Source organism: Crocodylus porosus, unplaced genomic scaffold, assembly GCF_001723895.1.
Source record: "Crocodylus porosus isolate Cpor-Errol unplaced genomic scaffold, CroPor_comp1, whole genome shotgun sequence".
Taxonomy (NCBI): Eukaryota; Metazoa; Chordata; order Crocodylia; family Crocodylidae; genus Crocodylus; species Crocodylus porosus.
The window spans coordinates 5,950,106-5,968,935 of NW_017728927.1; the positions used below are offsets into that span (position 1 = coordinate 5,950,106).

General features: G+C 54.8%; 1 protein-coding gene across 1 annotated transcript in view; it reads right to left on the reverse strand.

The window, feature by feature from the left end:
• The window catches only part of PRKCB (protein kinase C beta), a 103,127-nt gene extending 93,932 nt beyond the window's left edge, over positions 1-9,195 (reverse strand). The window contains exons 1-4 of the mRNA XM_019542125.1: positions 9,051-9,195; positions 8,522-8,626; positions 5,082-5,228; positions 3,519-3,619 (exon numbers count right to left, since the gene is read on the reverse strand). Coding sequence (XP_019397670.1) covers positions 3,519-3,619; positions 5,082-5,228; positions 8,522-8,626; positions 9,051-9,195 — 498 coding nt within the window. The remainder of the gene's footprint in view (positions 1-3,518; positions 3,620-5,081; positions 5,229-8,521; positions 8,627-9,050) is intronic.
• Positions 9,196-18,830: the final 9,635 nt, after the last annotated feature.

Below are 18,830 nucleotides of genomic sequence, written 5' to 3' on the forward strand. Positions count from 1 at the left end.
ACCGCGGCCGAGACGCATCTATTACCCACCTGCCAAGGTCTGCAGGACGCTCCCAGTCCAGCACCCCCAACATCAGAGCGCCGTCAAGGGAAGAGATCAGACGGGATGCCCACCCTGTGCCGCGAGCCGGCGGTCTTGCTCGCACCGCGGCCATGCAGCTCTGCGGTGGAGGCAGCCTACACAGCAGTGCAACGCCCCGTGCAAATGTAACGCACCTCACAGGTCTCCGAATATCAGTGCCCGTCACATCCGCCGGCTGCCCAGATCAGCCGCTGGGGATTGGCAACCACCAGCCCAGCGCCTGTAAAGCAACTACCGCGGCAGCCAGCAGTCCTCGGCCCCCAGACATCACGGCCAGGTTGGCTGACCACGTGCAAAAGCTGCACGCGGTGCTCCGGCGTCACCCTCCGCTGCCAGATCATCAAAACCATCAAGCTCCACCAAGCCTCCTTGTTGCAACTGAAGGGCCACACCGTCAAGTGCTCTTGTGTGGCTGACAATACCCTGAAGTGCACTACTCTGAGCTGGAGAGCTGAGCCATTAGCACGGCGAAGAGATGCTCCCAGAGAAGTCAGCATAACCCTGGGAGCCTGGCTTAGCTGCAGGACTGAACGAACTGGCTGGGGCCCCTGTCCTCCTGCCCACACCAAATGCGTCCGTGCTGCCAGGCAGCCTGCCGCTCCGTTCCTGCCCAGACCAAAGGTGCATTGCAAATCAGCAAAACCAGGCTGTCTGCCAGGTCCCCGGCCCTGCTGGGAAGCAGACTGCATGGTATGGCGAGTCCTGCTCGCAGCAGGGGTAATGCACACCGAAGCCAGAAGTCTTCCCTCTGCTCAGCTCCACGGCAGCTGCTCAAAGACTGACCTACAGGAAGGGCAAAGAGCAGGAGCAGGAGACACCGGATCGACCGCGGCAGCAGAAAGGGCACCGGTCCTGCCGGTCAGCTCCGGTGCGAGCAGCGGGCTAGGACGGTGGGAACGGGAAGGGGTGCTTCTGCCACCGGACTGACCGCAGGCCACCCTAGCCGCGATGACCAGCCCCGCAGTTGCATGCTGCCAGCAAATCCCAGGGACCATGGGACTACGGGGGCCGTGAGACTTCCCCGAGAGCCCCCCCCGTGATGACATGGAGTCCCGCAGTCCTCAAGTGCCGGCCCAGAGCTAGCGGCACCAAGGCTCGAGGCGCCCGCACCCACAGACACGATCCGCCCATCGGCATCGCATCCGACATGCTCCTAGGAGGGAAGGATCCACGGGCCCAGCTGCACCACAGGGGAAGTCCCCAGCGTGCGACACTCGCTCCCAGGCCCAGACAGATGCCGTCATCCAGGGCTGGGCAGGAAACCACTTTCCACTCTCAGGAAACCATGAGCTTGCAAGTCTTCGGCATCACAACAAAGCCAAGACCTTTCAAAGGGAAGCAGGTGGGAAGGCAGAGAGAAGAACCAAGTGGTTTGGGCACGCATCTACAGAAGGGAAGACCGAGTCCTGAGCCCCACAACTGGGCTAGCCTCCCACATCCCAGGCAAGGGTACTGGTTATTCTGGAGCGGGCCTTGTTTTCACCAGAAATTACATCCCTGACCCAAAAAATCTTCCTGCCCCAAAATCAAGACCTGCCTGGGGGGAAGCAGCCAACAAACCCTTCTGCGGCACCGTGGCGTGGCGTGGGCAGCTGCCCTTCACAAACTGCCCCATTTAATGCAGGCTTCCCCCTCGGTCCTGAATGGGATGACGGTGCTTATCCAGCCTCCACGACCCGTTCGGCTTTAGCCTCTCCGTTCCCACTGCTGCTATTTTTAACTGCAGTCCTGGTGCACTGTAGTTTCTCCGATTCGGTCTCCTCTCTCCTAGCAGCTCCTGAAATTATCCAGTTTCCATGGCAAAGAGGCAAAACTGCCAGACAAACCCAAGGCATACTGGCAGAACCGCGCAGGGAAGCATGACTCAGGCATGCTTCTCTGCACCCAACGCTGCCCAGTACCCTGGGATTCAACGGGGTGGGGGGGAGGAGGAAAATGAAGAGTCCCTATTAAAAGCACCTCCCGATTTTTTCGGAGCAGCTGATTTTGGAAATGGTGGAGGGGTTGCATTTTTTTTTTTTTTTGCATCATAAATAGTTTACCAGGCCTCACGTGTAGCGCACAAGGCCAGAGGAAGCGTTTGCACCGCTCCATACGTTACCTGGTCAGTCTCCTGGCAGACCTCTGGAGGAAAACCGCATCCAAGGGCGCGACGCGGGCCACGCAAAGCAGGAAGGTGACCGTTTTCCCCAGGTGAACAGAGGAGGATGTGTCAAACACATGCATAATTTTAATTAAACCTGTGAGCTGATATTTGTCAGGAATCTTAACTGCAGTATGTATGTTTTCACTGATAAACGCCCACAGGATTAAGATAATCAGGAAAGACAGCGTATTAGCAAAACGAGTCTCTGTTCTACCAGCAGTAATTCTCATCAAATGTTGGACCAGTGGATAGGGTTGGCACGTGAACAAGAGACTGGGCTCGGGCATCGCGACAGGAGGACGTGGTCCGAGAGATTCCCTGGCGCTAACCTCGCAGGTTAGCAACCCGGGAGCGCAACATTTTAAAACGGCAGGGTTGTTCTCTCAATTACTTTGCCTACACGAGGAGCCGTAGGCATTTGAGAAAACCCCAGCAGACGTCCACAGGTCAAATTCTGGGCAATTAAAATAAATATGCAGCACTTAGTGATTAATTCATCTTTGCAACAATGAGGTAGGCAGCTCAAGCCGGTTGACGTTACATATCAATAGTATTTTAAATGATAGAGAGACTGAGGGAGCAACTTGACCGAGGCACTGAAAGCAGAGAGGAGCGAGAAGGCAGGCTCTTGATCTTCTCCAGAAACCTCCCTGCTGCATGATCTGATGCCAAGGGGGTTTCTGTGCCCAGCAAGTACCAAGTTGCTTCTGAGTTGAAACTCAAAAAAAGCCATGCAAATAGATCCCAACCACAAGCAGGACAGAAACAGAAGCTCGTATGAGATTGCCTGTGTCACCGTCAGCCAAAAACACGTTAAGAGGATTTCTCCTCAACAGCGGCAACCACAGAAGATGACCTGGACCAGGGATTCTCAACCAGGATCCTCTTAAGGGTGCAATATTAGTGCTGCTAGGTGCGCAACCCCCCGTGTCCGAGTCACAAGATCAACCCGGCAATTTCAAACAGGAATCCAGGGGGTCAAGCCATGCTGACCGGCTGCGGGCCGAGCTCTTTGCAACAGAAGAATTGCTCTAATATTTCTCCGCTGCTGAAAAGAAGTGAAAGCTAAGAGCTGGCAGTTCACCCGCCGGGGCCGAGCCTAACGGGGCAGTGGGTTGAGTCCAAAAAGGTTGCTGTGGACAAAAGACAATATTAAGAGCCCGTTGCACCCAAGTGTTGTTCACGTGCAAACCTTGCAATGCAGCGTTCACGTGGTGGTGGAAGCAGGGACCGGCTGTCCCGGGGCCAGCGACCAGAAGGGCAAAGGAGAGGAACAGTTGGGTTTACTTACATCAGAGGCAGGGCCTTTATCAGCACCGGGGCAGGAGAAAGTAACAAACTCATGGCACCGCTTGTGCACAACGAAGCAGCAAACTGCAAAGAGAACGCAGGGGAAGTGTCAATCAACAGGCAAATTAAAGGCTGCGAGCCACATTCATCCAAGGCCCACGGCTTTTCAACAGGCGCGAGCTTTGTACACCGAGATGTGCTGGAACGTTACCTTTCACTTCCCCTTCCTGTGTGAGGCTGGGTTAATTAGCTACCTCAGAGAGCTGGTTTTCAAAATATTGTTTTAATGTTATAAAACAGGATTAACAGGGTTATTGTTGCTCATCTAAAAGGCTTCTATAATTCCTATGGCAGGTCACTTTTGATATTTTTTTAAGAAAGCCCATGGAAAAATTTCCAAGTCTTGGTGCCTCCCGTGAGCCAGAGATCACATCCCAGTACAAATTTACAGCATGGAAAAGCTGGACATGCATCACAAGCCACAACTGAAAACCGATTAGCATCTACCCCACTCGGCTCTTAGCATCCTCATCGCACGTGCGCGGCAGTTCTCGCACGCGCAGCTCCTCCAGCCTGCAAGGACACTGCCCGTTTTGAGAGGCCCGTGCTGCACGATGGATCTGGGCAAGCGTTGGACTAAATGCCCGGTGAGGCCCCTTCCAACCCTGCAATTCTGCCCTCAGATGTCTGGTGCTGAAAAAGAGCTACCTCCAAATAGAGACTATGGGGTTATACGCTATATTCAAGATCTAGATTTTAAGAGGGACACTGGTTCATCTTCCTCCCAAACCTCTCTATGCTTTTCCCCACCTCCCCAAGTTGCCGACCAAGAAACCGCTCGTCCCCTCCCCTCCTCTAGACTTTTATACCACACGCTAGAAATGCAACCCCAGTTGAAAGCTTTCATGGGGAGGTCGTCTTCCCTGGGAGCATCACCGTCAAACGCATTGCACTATAATACCCATGAAGAGGCCTCATGTTGAATCATACGACCTGATCCAGCAAAGTCGTTAAGCCTGGAGTCTGGGACTCCTATATCCTTCAGATTGTGTCTCTGCTTAATGACCACTGAAACACCATTAGAAATCTGGTCTCACTTCTTTGCAGGGCCACATGCAGCCACTTAAGTGTCCTGGTTTATCTGGGTAAAAGTCAAGTGATTTAAAAATCAAATCCATATTTAGATATCCACACAGCGAAGGCTGAAAATGTTGGCCTGAGTGCTTGTGTACATTGGCAAGCTTTATACTGCCCTAGCAAAAAATAATTGATATTTACTATCCTCGCCTGGCATTTTCACACCAGCATCTCGTAAAGGGAAATACAGGCTTCAGGGTACTCTGAGTCAGATGTCCAAGGTGTAGACGCAAGCAAATTGTGAAGGTATAAAACAAGATGACACGGCACCGAGCCCAGAGCTCAATCCAGGCCTGCAAACAAGATAGAGGAAAAATGGAGCAGTAGCCTTGGAAGAGTCCTGCTGCACTGATCAAAGCTCGTGCATCGAATCCCTCGCGCCCAGCTAGCGTCAAAGGGAAGGGCCGCGCAGCGGCTGGACACAGACCCTGTCGGGTGCCTGCCCCCACGCGCAAGGGCTCAAACGGCTCAGCGAGGCGCTGGACTGCCACGGCATCCCTGAGCAGAAGGACCGTGCAGGCTTGCACCCATCGCCGCAGGAAGACAGGGTGGACCCCATCTCGGCTGAGCGCCTCTGGGGTGAGAAACGGGAGGTAAACAGGTTTTTACCACAGCTGGAGGTAAAAAGCCAAGGCTCAGACTTGGCGCCTCTGCAGCAAGGGCTGAGACGCTTCCCGGGGGCTACCCGCACACGCCGCGGTTGCCAGCGGGGATCGGACTCGCGCACGCATCCCCCATCTGAACCGAAGGCAACGTCGTTAAGCTCATAGTCAGCTGTGGCTCTAATTGCATGGGATTTCATGAGCAAAGACCAGCTGTAAGGCAATCTTGACAACCCTCTGGCTTCATAACCCTCACGGCGGGCCTTTGCCCCTGCAGCAAACCCGTTTCCCTAGAGCGGCTTGCACACCGAATTCAGGGGCAATCAGGAGGCGGGCTGGCCGTGAGAAGGTGGAGGGATGGGGGACACGGGCGCATGCAAAAATGAAAACTCAGTCGTACAAATGAAAACTCGTGGGACCTAGGGGAGGGCCAGCGATCGCTGCAGCAATTTCTTGCGGTGGAGGGCGCGGGCCCTTCCGTTTCCCGTCTGGCAGCTTTCCAGTGGGGAAGAAATGGAGGCAGACCTTTAACAAGCCCCACGACCGCTGCCCACATCTCCCCTTCCTCGGACGCTTTTCCTGGTTGCTCCATGTTCTCCGAGCACAAGTTTGTCTTGAACCACCGAGTCTCCCTCAGCAACTCTCCTCTGCCTCCTGTTCACCTAACTGGTATACAGAGGCGGCGGCAGCATCTGGGGAGCAGGAAGGAAGAAATCACAACTCTATTAGCCCAGATTTGTCCTGGACGTTGGTATGGATTCAATTTGGCTCCAACACGCAGGCAAGTGCAGACAGTCAGGATGCTGCATGCTGAAGCTGGAGGCCATAGTGCAGTGCCAGCTATTCCCAACGGGGTCTGATTAAATTTGTCTGAGTAAGGAGGTGAAATTGTTACCGGGCTGAGCGGCCTTTCCTATCCCACCCTCCATGCCTCCGAAAGGAAAAAAAAAATGGGGAAAAAACCCAACCCTGCTGTTGAATGCCACGTTCCCTGCAAAAAGCAAGTAGCAGACAGCTACGTGCCGTCTCGGTTACTCTGCTCAGGGTCACAAAATCCAACTCGCGCCCTCAGCGGAGTCTGCATCCAGGACAGTCGGGAGCCGACATTACGGCTTGCTTCCCAATGCTACAAGCTGCCAACTGCGAACGGCAGCAAAACTGCGTTATCCACCGCGGACAAGCGAACGTTACATGCGAGGACTGAGCAGCTTAAAAAGAGCGGACTGGAATGACGACGGTGGGTAGAAAAGATAAAACCCAAGATGACACCTCGTATTTGTGGCTGGTAGATGAAATCCATCCACTTGTCCACGAGTTGCAGCCCCTTAAAAAAGCGGAAGTGGCGACCGATCAGTTAATAACCTCAGTGGGCGTTTAGGTGGAGAGCGGGTGGCTCAGACTCGTTATCGGGTCGTGGGACTTTTCAACATAGCGAATCCAGCCCAGTTGGGTTGCAACAGAAAGCTGCAGCCCCCAGCTGGCTGCGCCGGTTGGAGAGCGTCAAGCCGGGTTTCCGGGAAGCCTACCCAACCTCTCCATGGGGGCAGACTCAGTTTTGATGGTACAATTTTCCTCCCCAAAGCTCAGCTTGGGGCTAGGGCACCCCGGCAGAAAGGTGCCAGAGAAATGCTGCGAGGAAGGCGAATGGGTCTAAAGGCCCCGTGAGATTAGACACTTGTCTGTAAGACCCCAACAGACAAGGTAGCAGTGGACATCGTCTTCCTGGACTTTCGGAGGCCTTCGACACTGTCTCTCACCCCGTTCTCATTAAGAAACTGGGGGGCTGTGGTGTAGACACCCACACAGTCAGATGTGTCGCCAACCGGCGGGAGGGCCGCACCCAGAGGGGGGTGGTGGACAGGTCATGTTCAACCCGGAGGGACGTGGGCAGGGGGGTCCCCCAGGGCTCGGTCCTCGGGCCTGCACTGATCAACATCTGCATCAGTCCTGATTTGGACAAGGGGGTAAAAAGCACCTGTTCAAATCTGCTGATGACACTAAGATGTGGGGGGACGTGGGCACACTGGAAGGATGCAACAGGCTACAGTCAGACCTAGACAGGTTACAAGGGTGGGCGGATGAGAATAGGATGGGTTTCAACACAGACAAGTGCAAGGTGATGCAGCTGGGGAGGAACAACCAGCACCATACCTACAGGCTGGGGAACTCCCCTCTTGTCAGCATGGAGGCGGAAAGGGATCTGGGGGTCATCACTGATGCCAACATGAACATGGGCCGGCAGTGTGGGGACGCGGTCAGGAAGGCCAACCGCACCTTGTCCTGCATCCACAGATGCATCTCGAGCAAGTCCAAGGAGGTGATCCTCCCCCTCTATGCGGCACTGGTCAGACCGCAGCTGGAGGACTGCGTCCAGCTCTGGGCGCCGCACTTCAGGAGGGACGTGGACAGCATGGAGAGGGTCCAGAGGAGGCCACTCGCATGATCCGGGGACAGCAGGGCAGGCCCTACGAGGAGAGGCGACGGGACCTGAACCTGTTCAGCCTCCACAAGAGAGGGCTGAGGAGGGATCTCGTGGCCTGTTACAACCTAGTCAGGGGGGACCAGGAATAACGGTCGTGTGACCCCAGTACTCCTTCCTGCCACGGCAGGGGGTCGCACTAGATGATCTGCTCAGGTCCCTTCTGACCCTAGAAACTATGAAACTATAAAACTATGAAACTCCATGCCCCGAGGCTCAGTGGGGCGTCCCGCAGGCCCCCAGCCAACCCACCCTCTTCTGCTTTGCTTCCCTGGCCATCCTCGTCGCACTTGCCAGCACGGCCCCATTTCCCGTGCCAATGCATGGGGGCAGGTGCGCGGTCAAGGACCCCGATGCTAAGAACGGAGCATTACACATAAAAGATGATCTCCTTCCCCTAGCTTTGCCAGGCCCGGTTCTGCACATGAAACATCACTGCTGGGAAGCAGTCCCAGACCACCCACGACCAAGGTTGTTGCTCGCACATTGTTTTGGGGGTTTGCTTCCCCTCTGCCCAGCCCAGCCCTCCCCTTCAAGGACCTATCCGACTGACCGGCCTTCGCCTCCCACCCCCACCAGCTCGTCAGCATTTCCACCTCGTTGCACCGCATGTGACTTCAGACTCTAAACTCCTCCAGGCAGGGGTCATCTTGTCTTGCCTTTGTAGGGAGGCACTTACTCCTCTTCGAGAGCCCGGAAAACAACCCACTCGAGTTCGGCGGAGCAGAATGACTCACCGGCCAGAAGCCGCCAGGCTCGGAAAGCACGCAGACAACGCGCGCCTACCTAGCGCCACGTAATACTTAAGTCTCGAAGGAAGGACGTACAAGGTCATGTTCGGCGACACCGATTTGGCTGCCCACAAGATACAAGCAGCAGCTACCATCCTCTCTGCGGGGGGGGGGAGGAGGGGGGAAGCACTTTGTCCCAGTTTCCAGCTACTAAATGATGGTGCTTTTCTTCCAGCATAGCACGTTCACCTTCGTTTCCTCCGTAGCACTGTTGGAAAATTAGCATCTGCTTAAAATTTCAACCCCAAATGCATAGAGTGAAAAGGGTCCGTTTGGGTGGGATTCTTGCAAAAAACCGCATGAGACTGCCACGCTTCCCCCAGAGCTCCCGACGGCTTTAATACAAGAGAAAGGGCAGCATCCAGATGGCACTGCCTCTCACCCAGGTGAACTGCCTGGAGCTACGACCGCAGCTGCCCTGACTGACCACGCTGTCTACACAGATCCTCTCCAAACTTTCCTCCACTCCATGAACCCTCAAGGCCCCTAATTTTGTCTCCCCGTCTCAGAGATTCATGACCGACGTTGTTCTCCTGGGTGGGCCGCTTTCACGTTGGCTGGGGGGTCTGTTGTCGGGCGGCCAAGGAAGGAGCCATCCTTCCGGAGTGAAACGATGAGGCTGAAGATGCAGACGTGGGAGGAGCGGACCCCGAAGGGCCCGATCTGCATGTCATCTTTTAGCCACCTTTCTTCAAGCCCATGCCAGCCCCTTCCCTTTGCCAGGTGCCCATGCTCAAGCTATTCATGTGCTCACAGAGCTCTCTTCCCAGAATGGGCCTTGCACACCTGCCAGTAAAGGTCTGGATTTTTACTGCAATGCGTTTCCATCCAAAATAATCAAAGTTTTACAGGAAATACTGTCAACCACAGCATTGCACTGCGCAAGCCAGGGGACAGGCCAGGGTAGAAAAATAACTAACAGCTCTCCACCTCAGAAGCTTAAAATGCAGAATTTCACCGAGGCATTTCACTTTGTAAAAACAAGAAAGGAAGGATGGAAGATGGCAAGAGCCAGAAGCCAGCAGGCACAACGGGTATGGGGGGGACACCTACACACCCTACCAGGGGTCCCGCTTGGTCTTGACCCTCTCCCTGGCAGGTAGGGGGACGCACCACGCCTTCGTGGTAATTTTCCAGCTCTGCAAGCGGCAGAGACTCCGAGAAGTCTGTTTCTGCTGGCACGAGAAGCAAGGGAGCCGAGGAGTTCAAACCCGTTCCAAGTTTTGTGTTACAGCCTCTCCCCATGCCCTTTTGAGGTTTCGTTTCCAAACTTTAATAATTAAACAAGTCATTAAATATACACACAGTTAACACCTCCCAGCCTTTCAGTGGGGCCCCGTAGTGCTCATCAGCCACGCAGCGCTCTCTCACCAAGCAGAAAAATAATTGTGGTGCCTTCAAAACGGTGCACACTGCAGCTCAATTAAGTAAGTGATAGCTGCCCTCTGCAAATCATCTTTGCAGTGGCTGAGTATTGAGCAGCAGTCGCAGGCTTTTCAGCAATCGATATGAACACAGATTGCTGTGCCCATAACATGGATTGAGGTAATGAAAATCCATTTGAAAATGCTGAAGTGTAACCCACCCCCTCCTTCCTTCCCCATTTCAAGGCCCAATCCAGAGTCCAGGAACAGCTTTCCACCCATTTTAATGAGCTCTGAACCAAGCCCTTAGGCCTACTTCTGCAAACCTCTGAGCAGACCCTTTGAAAAGTTGCACACAAGCTTGGGCAAGTAGAAAACCCTTGCAGACAAGCGGACAACGGGATGGCTCAGACGAGGAAAGTTGCACAGATAATCACGCCGTGATCCTTGAAGACGCGTCCCTCCCAGCAAGGGCATAAGAAGACGACCGAACAGATATTTCCTCAGGTGACTGCTCTGCTGTTTGATCCTGGAAAAACATCTCCGCTTCAGCAAGAGCCAAAGTCTGGTTTCCTGCACGAACGCAGCACTCAGGCAGCCAGCCAGCGCCACACACGCACCTCGCGTGTCTGCGGGATGCACGCCGTGGTGCCACTGGGCTCATTTCACAACACTGAGGAGCTGTAAGACTGAAGGATAATTTTTAAACTGCCACAGATACAAGCAGCAGCTTCCCCAGGTCACTAATTAGACTGTTAATTTGAAAATCTTATTATAAGGATAATAAAGTTATCAATTCCCAAAGATGAGCTGCACAGATCCTGAGAAGTCTGCTTTGAAAAACCCACAAACTACCCTTCATCACTTGTCATTGCTGACTGCGGGAACTTCTGCTGGCCCAAAATCCCCATTCAGCAAATGCCTGGAGGCTCCAGGACAGTCACCGTGGGGAGAAACCACCGCCTGGGTGAAAACCCCTCTGAACCCCGCTGCTCTTTGCAAAAGGAAGTTGGAAAAGTTCTTTAGAGAAGGCAGCATTTTCCAAGTCAGGTTGAATACTGGTTCCTCAGAGCCGTGTCCTGCCGCTGATACTTATATGATGCTTCATATGAAGATAAAATCATCGTCCTGCCCCTGGCTAACTGCTCCACGCTGGACAAGGGGGAGCGAAGGAGACAACGGGAGAGGCTTCCCTGGTTGAGGGGCAGGGAGACTCAGCTTGGGCCCGAAGCATGAAGTGCAGCATCTTTCCCCTTCCTACTGCTCCTTTCTATCACAGCGTTGGGGGCCAGCTAAAGACTTGGATTCAACGCCCGACATGTAATGAGCTGCACGCTCAAGGCAGCATCCAGCCAAAGGAGTTGGGGCCACCGAAGCGGTCATCCCTCATCACCATGCTGGGAGCTCAGGACAGAGCCCCCCGTTCAGGGGGGTCACTCCCGGCTCTGGGAAGCGAGGCACGTCTTAGACACACACACACGCGTGGGACGTGGCATCTTCACCGCAGGTATGAGGCTGGGACTCGGGAACTTTCCAGGCAAGCGACTTGCACAAGGTTCAGAGGGTCGCTCGTGTGCCACATGCTGCAAAGTGCCCGGCGTGGCAGAGCTGCCCGGTCTGCCGGGCAAGGGAGATCGTCGAGAGAGGAGCCGTGTGAAAGCAGCACTGCATCAGCCAGCCAAGTATGGAAACCTGCCCCGCAAGGACCCGGATGCCTGGCTTCAGTAGAAACCTGCCAGATGAAGCATCGCGCTGTCGTACTGGGAGGGCCTGGTCTTCCTCCCGCGAGAGGCAGGTGACGCAAAACACGCACCGCCAAGTCGCTGCTGGTTCAAAACTTTGCTGCAAGGGAGTTTCTGGCTCCGAGGACCGGGAAAGATCGCACCAGCGGACCAGTGCAGCAAAACAGCCGGACACGAGTGCGTCTGCAAACCTGAGGAGCCAACATTACTCTGCTGCTAGGAAAGAGGGAGAGTGGGGAAAGCAGTGAAAAGAAAAATCACTCGGAAGACTCTCGGAAGACAAGCTCATCCCTGTCCAAGGAAAACATGTCCACGCTTTGGGGACAAGCTGCGACTTTGCGGAGGACAAGTCTAGCTGCGGGCCCTGCGAGGACAGAGGCCGAGCTGGGGGGTCCTAACGAGCAAAACTGCAAAGCAGGAGAGGCGCGCGGCCGTCTCCTGCCTGCTGCGTGCAGACACGCTCAACATCGTGCAGGAGCAGCGCCATCGCACTCTGCGCCGTGGGGGCAGACCATGGCAGGTCAGCTACGGCCAAGTGAGACACCGGGCTGTGTCTTCCACGGGGGCTGCCCTGGGAGGAAACCCGGCCCCCGAGGACTTTCCCCAAACCCAGTGTCTGATGCGAGCTATGCAGGGAGTGCTAATCTCCATATCTTTGATTGTTTTCTGGTCCTCCGGATCGCAGCACGCTTCCCCCGTGGGCTCGGACTCTGCCCCAGGTCTCATCCAAATGGGAGCAGTCATTTTAAGCAGCGAACAAGGGCAGAGCAGGCAACAAAGAGCATCAGCAAAGCAGGAGGCATTCAGCTCCCCAACAGAGAAGAGACTTTAACGGTGACTGAGAGGGCAGCCTGACCCCTGTACAAGCTGCCCAGAAGCGGGGCCACCGGGAGATGTCTGGAAACTAAGCCGACAATATAAACCACTGGATCTGTACTGGGGACAACGAGCTCAGTCCAGCCGCGGGGCCTGCGGGCTGAATTGACTTCCAGTTGTCAGGAGCCACCACCCAGGGTTGCACAAACAGGCACCCTCGTACATCAGAGCGTCAGTGCCGAAACGGCTTCGTGAGCAAACACGGTGTTACCGGACAGCTCCTTCTCGGCGCCGGCCTCGCTGGATTAGGCATGGACACGCGTGCGGCTACCACGGGGTAGCTCGCCAGCTGGCTGCTCCTCGCCGCGCCTGGGAAATCAGGCAACAGCCTGCTGGTCTTCAGCAAGTGACTCTCCAGCAGACAGGCAAAACCTAAACCAGGGTGACTTGCATAGCGCAAGCCTTGCCCCAGTCCTTCCAGGGGTTATTCTCCACCAGATCCGGTAAAGTTTCGCCAGTTCGGGGGTCTCCGTTGCCCGTCGGCGTGCCAGCGCCACACCGTCATGCCTCTGGGTTCTTGCTTTGCTGTCGTAAATCAGCCACAGGAGCACAAGCAGAGCCCACGCGAGCCAGCGGCCACCCCGAGGCCAAGTCGGGAGCAAGCTGCTCGTGCCTCCCACCAGCGCTGCAGCCAGCGTCCTCCCACCATGGCCAGATGCACCCCCAGCGCTGCGCCTGGCAGCGCCGATTTCCCCCGATCTCCAACGAGCAATGCAGGTATCTCATCCTTTGTGTCTCGCCAGATTTGTTTACAGCAAAAGGAACATTTGTTTCTTCTGTGCCTGCTCCCCTCCGCCGCCCCACGCACACGCACACCTCCTTCCTGGCTCAGAATATTCCTCTTTTTTCTGGTCTTTTGTTTACAGAAATGTAAATAAATGCACAGGAATTTCCCCGCCATATGCAAGACGCATCACCTCGCATGCTCCATCTCGGTATGGATGCTGTTCTCAAAGCCGACAGCTTGGGCAAGGTGCCCAATAACTCCACAGTACCGAACTGTGCACGCTTAAAGGAAAGCTCTCGTCAGAGCCGGTGGCAGGAAAACCCTTCCTTGAACACACACGGGCACGGGAGACCGTTTGGGGGCCCAGGGATGGAGCCCGGACCGACTCGGGACCGCAGAAAGCCAAACAGCAGCTCGCAGAAGAGGTTCCCGGACGCGCCGGATGTTTGCAAGCAGAATTCAAGCAAAAACCGAAGCAAGCGTTTCTGCCGGGGGAAAGGGGTGCCGCAGGGGAAGTCTCCCAGACCTAGCGTAGGCCTTTACAATGCGGCTGCACAGAAACCAGCTTGGCCAACACGCCGGCCTCGTGGAAGACAGCGAGCGCCCTTAGGATCGCCATGCCCGAGAGCAGCATTCGCCCTAGTACCAGAGCGGGAGATTTCCGGCCCTGAAAAGCCTCAGGGGCTGCCTTGACTTGATCTCCAATTGTCTGCCCTTTTCTTTCATCCTGATGTTGGGGGGGAAGACAGGAGGAAGGGGATAATCAGTTCTCACTCGGCCTGTCAGCAAACGACTCGCTCGCGCAGGTCACCTTTGAGGGTCGGCATCTCCTCCTCCTGTTTGCGCTCATTTACCGTGCATCTACCCTTCCCGGGGCTGCCGAATGCTTTGGAGAGACCGTGACCCGAGTGGGGCACTGTGCTCCGGCTTGTGGAAACGGGGTATTGTTTGAAGTCCCTGCACAAGGAGTTTAATGAATCTAGAGTCAAACGGGTTCAGCAGAAGTTCCTCTAGAAACCTACAGAATTGAACAGTTATATACTCAAGAGAGAGCGAGCGCTTTCAAATCATCTGTAATTTAACACGAGATGGTATCCCTGTCATAAAAGTCTCGCAGTAATTTGAAAGTTTTATGGAGTGTAGTTATCGCCCTTGCAATTCCGTGGGGTTTTTCATTTAGATAAAGTTTCTACACTAGAGTGATTCAGAGCAATGAAGACTGCATACAGATGATGAGGACTGGAGAGAATAACATCTCTGCCCTTGTCCACGTAGCCTGGAGAAACATGGACATGGGTTTTAAAAGGCACCCGGGTTTGGTCAGTTTAAAAAGACTTTTTACACCTCCGTACAACTGGCTGCAGCGTCGAGAGGCACGTCTCTCCTGACCGCACACGAAGACGTGGACAGCGCGACGGCGGAGACAAAACTTCACGAAGGACCTCTGGGACTCCAGCCAATGCTTCGCAGACCTTGAATTAAATCAAATCAGCTAAACCGGAGAGAGACAGGGCTGAGAACCTGTTTGCAGTTCAAGTCCCGGTGACCTCTGCATTTCTTACAGCACGGCAGCGTAAGCGCGTTGGCCCTCGGGCACCCGGACCCCGCACCTGCAAACGGATCAGCGCGATACTTCTGGAGTGCTTCGCCCTTCCAGCAGTCGGAAGAAAGAGTGGGAGGTGAGAAAGGACATTAAAAGCCACGGGAGGAGACGGCTGCCACCTGCGAGCACGATGCGCAGCCAGAACTTTCCCTAAAAAAAAATAAATCCATCAATTGGCCCCTCTGGCCCTCTTGTCCGAAGGGATTTTCTGCTTTTGCGACACATTTATGCGCTGCAGTTCTTGCGCGCTGGATGGCTGCTGTGTCAAGAGTTCCAATTATCTTTCCTTATTTTCCAATTAATCTAACACCCAACTTTACATTTTTCTGCCTTGTTATTTCCCTTGGTTTGCAACTCAGAAACGTGTTTCTTGTCAGCAGGCTCCCATCCTTAACACGGAGTCATATTAAATATAACGCAGAGGCAAATCAATGGAGCGGTGGTTCTCAGCCAGGCGTCGGGGCCTCCCCGGGGTGCTGCGAGAGCCTGTGAAGGGTGCCAAGAGGGGCGAGGACATGGGCAAATAAGTGCAGGATCAGGCTTCTCCCTGCCTGGCCATTCCCCAGCCCCAGCTCTCTGACTCCTTTGCACGGAGACAAGCATGGTAATAAATAAATTGTTTTTTGAAACGGGGTGCCACTCAGTCCACACGGGTTTTGGAGGGGGGCCTCGGGTCTATTGAAGGGTGTCTTGAATTGAGAGAGGTTGAGAACCACGGACACAGGACAGAAGCCGCAAAAAGCAGCTGCTTCTCCTTCAAAGACGTTAAAACGGCAAGTGAGCAGGTGCCACGTGGAGAGAGGAGGACCCTGCAAGGAGAATCCGCCCATCTGCTGCAGCTGGGCAGCAATGTGGTTTGCTACCAGAGAAGAGGAAATAAAAGTTTACCATCTCGAACAAGGAACCTTTGTTCCAAGGGAGGAAAAAAGGAAGAGGGGGCGAAGCTGGTTTGTCCGAGCACATGACGCCGGTGAGCTGCAGCAGGAGGGGAACCGGGAACGGCGTTTCTGTGCTGCCCTGACTGCGTCTGACGCGTGAAAGAGGCCTGAAATCTTTCCCCCTTCTTTTCAGCATTTGGGGGTGTCGGAGAGAGCAGGAACATTTCGACTGCTTTGAATTCAAAGCCTGAATTCAATCTTGAGGCGGTGGCAGCAATTTTTCAGCCCGTCTCAAAACCTTCGCAAGCAGCTGGAAGGAAAGCCCTTCAGGAGAGCGTCAGAGGCTCGGCCTTTCGAAGAAGGGCTGATAAAGCTCCTGCTAGGAAGGCCCAGGTCTGCGATCCAGGATGAAAGCTTCACGTTGCTCATGCATCTCACGTGCATCCTGGCTACATGTAGCCTGAGCACCATCCTTCCCAGGCAAGGGGAACTCGGTCCCATCTAAACAGGGTTTGCTGGAGGGAAGCCTGCCCAGCCCTGCAAGCAGGAGTAAATTGACCCACGAGTCATTTTAAATTGACCCATACGAGTGCCAGCTTTTGCTGGGTCAGGGCCCGACTCTATTCGGACGCTACCAGCGCTGCCCCAGGAGCGCGAGGCCCGTCTCCCACGCCGACGCAGCCCCCTTTTCAGCAAAATGCATCCTGTCCACGCATCCTCCACTACTACTTCTACGTCTCTCCCTGCTCCCTCCCAGGAGCACATCTGCCCCTCCTGCAGCTCTTCCCCATCATCCAGGAGACTATTGCTCTAATCAGAGAAGGGTTTAGCATTTCAGGTGAGGATTAAGGGCCAGGAGATTCATCTCCCAAGGAGCAGAAATCCCTCTTTGATGCGAAGAGCAAGTGAAGACCGAGCCGCATGCAACTATATTTAGAAACCACTCTGTTCTTCAGCGGCTCGCATACGTGACACTGGTTCAGAGCCACCTGCAAGACTCCCGATTGCTCTAAGGAAAAGCAGCCCCCAGCTCCAAGACATTTGATTTCCGTCGCTTCTACCCTCTCCCCCGCCAAGGGGGTGAAGCAGAGCGGATTTTCTTGCCGGAGACCCTAAACAGCCTGCAAAGGCTCTGCAAGGCTGGGGCCAGCCAGTCCGAAACGGGCCTCTTTGCACAAGTCCTGTATTAGGAGCAGACGCCACGGGCCCGATGAGCTCTGTGGTTTCGGGAGCCGAGCTCTATCTATTCAGAAGAACAGGAAAAAGTTAATTTGACTTTAGAAAGATTCGTCCCGGCGCTGCGGAAAATGGCTCGGAGAAGGAACAGACACTCCATCAAGTCCTCTCGCGCCGCCGGCTCGCGTGGGGCTTTTACTTTTAGACTGAATAATTCAGCACCACGCAGGCTCGCGGTACACCGAACGCACAAAGTGCCGGCTTTTCTTTATTATGTTTTTAATGTGTGCTGTGAGCTCGAAACTCTCTTCGGTGCTACCAGAGGTTACTGCTGCAGCCTTTCCAGCTTGAACCCACTACCTACAGGCTGGCAGACGTGGGCGCGCACCTGCGTGCAGTGGGGTTATCCTCCTGGCTTGGGCACCACGGCCCAAAGCCAGGCCTGCGGGAAGGCGCACGTCCAGCAAGCCCGGGCCTAAGTGAGACATCACCCGGCGCAGCTCGCGCTCGGGTGCACACAGAGAAGAGCGCAGGCCTGCTCACAAATGAGTCAGAGACACCTGGAAACCTAATCAGGAAGAGTTTCTGCGCTCCTGATAGGCGCTAAGAGGGAGAAACTGCATTCAGATGCCTCGGGAGCCTTACGGGTAGAAACAACGCATGTTGCTCCTCGGTTGGTTATCTGGAAGGACAGGGCCTAGGCACCTCTCGGGCTCCTGGGACCATGGCACAGCAGCTCCCCACTGAACTTCTCTGCTGCTAGCCTCATTTTCTAGTGCCTTAAATCCCTAAGGGACTTGACCAAGGTGACACAAGAAGTCAGTGGCAGAGCAGGGCTCTGAACCCAGGTCTCCAATCTTCAGACTCTGCCCCAGCCACTGAAAGGCCCTTCCTTTGCTCTCATTTTCGGTGCAACTGCACTCGGCACAGTGCAGCCTGCTTCCTACCTAGCCATAGATAAAAGCTGGTAATCTGCCGCTGACTGGCCCATTTCACAGCCTGCTAGGCTGGTCCAGCCCGGCCCTCACCCCATACCGTGTGCCCCATCCCACAGCCCAGGGAGACTCGCCGTTCACATACTCCTCCTCTCAAGGTTCACTCACCCCGCAAATATCCCACTGCTAACCCCCACCTGCACCCCGACCTGCCAGCCGCCCCACGCGGGCCCTTGGTGTGCAAGTGTCTCCACTGCACACCCGCGCTCCTGTTCATTGCTTACCCATCACAGGCTTCAGCATCACCCGCCCCAAAGCAGCATCGCCAAGTCAGCCCAGAGTGGTTTGCACAGGGATTTAAATTAAGTACTATTTTGCTGCCTGCGATGCAAGCGCACTGAGGAGCTCTGTGTAATACTACAGCACCAGGCCATCGGCAAAGGGTGCCGGGGAGTTTAGCATGGCCACAGCAAGACCTCAACAGCTCCACCCTAGTGATCCTCCAAGGGTTTCTTTTGAGAAGAATCACACCTGCTGCTCCCCATAACACCGCAGCTACGGGTTATGCGCGGTTCTCCCTACAGTGAACGCCTGCTATAGCTAGGACACATCACCCATTACAGGGGGCACTAGCTCAACCAGCTCTGCCACCTTCACATCCAACATGCCAGCCATGCTTCCCAGCTGAAAAAAGACTAGTTAACCATTGCTCACACGCAGGCATGTACAGAGGCATGTGCACATGCTGCACTATTAAGGCTACATTTTTTGGCACGAGGGCACATCATCTCGTTTCAGAAGCTGAACTGGGGAGAAAAGAGTTCAGATCAGATCAAATGTATTTTTTCCCCTGTGATGAGGCAGCGTTTCATCCCAAAGGAGACATTCATAGATTCATAGATGCTAGGGTCGGAAGGGACCTCAATGGATCATCGAGTCCGACCCCCTGCATAAGCAGGAAAGAGTGCTGGGCCTACATTACCCCAGCTAGATACACATCTAG